The sequence below is a fragment of the Carlito syrichta genome, unplaced genomic scaffold, assembly GCF_000164805.1.
Source record: "Carlito syrichta isolate Samal-C Ts95f unplaced genomic scaffold, Tarsius_syrichta-2.0.1 Scaffold311830, whole genome shotgun sequence".
Taxonomy (NCBI): domain Eukaryota; kingdom Metazoa; phylum Chordata; class Mammalia; order Primates; family Tarsiidae; genus Carlito; species Carlito syrichta.
Window position 1 is genome coordinate 219,106 of NW_007255926.1, and position 303 is coordinate 219,408.

At 73.3% G+C, this 303-nt stretch overlaps 1 protein-coding gene across 2 annotated transcripts in view; it reads left to right on the top strand.

Moving 5' to 3' along the window:
- The first annotated feature begins 6 nt into the window (after positions 1 to 6).
- The window catches only part of CRIM1 (cysteine rich transmembrane BMP regulator 1), a 209,302-nt gene continuing 209,005 nt past the window's right edge, over positions 7 to 303 (top strand). For both annotated transcript variants that reach the window (XM_021718099.1, XM_021718100.1), the window contains exon 1: positions 7 to 253. In XM_021718099.1, coding sequence (XP_021573774.1) covers positions 115 to 253 — 139 coding nt within the window. In that variant the 5' untranslated portion in view covers positions 7 to 114. The remainder of the gene's footprint in view (positions 254 to 303) is intronic.

Genomic DNA, 303 nt, shown 5'->3' on the forward strand with positions numbered 1-303 from the left:
CTGGCGCGCTCGGGCACCCGGGCGCTGGTCTGCCTGCCCTGCGACGAGTCCAAGTGCGAGGAGCCCAGGAACTGCCCGGGGAGCATCGTGCAGGGCGTCTGCGGTTGCTGCTACATGTGCGCCCGCCAGAGGAACGAGAGCTGCGGCGGCGCCTACGGGCTGCACGGAGCCTGCGACCGGGGGCTGCGCTGTGTCATCCGCCCCCCGCTCAATGGCGACTCCATCACCGAGTACGAAGTGGGCGTCTGCGAAGGTACGGCCGCGCGCCGCGGGCCCCCTCCGACCTGGCCCGCGCCAAGCCCC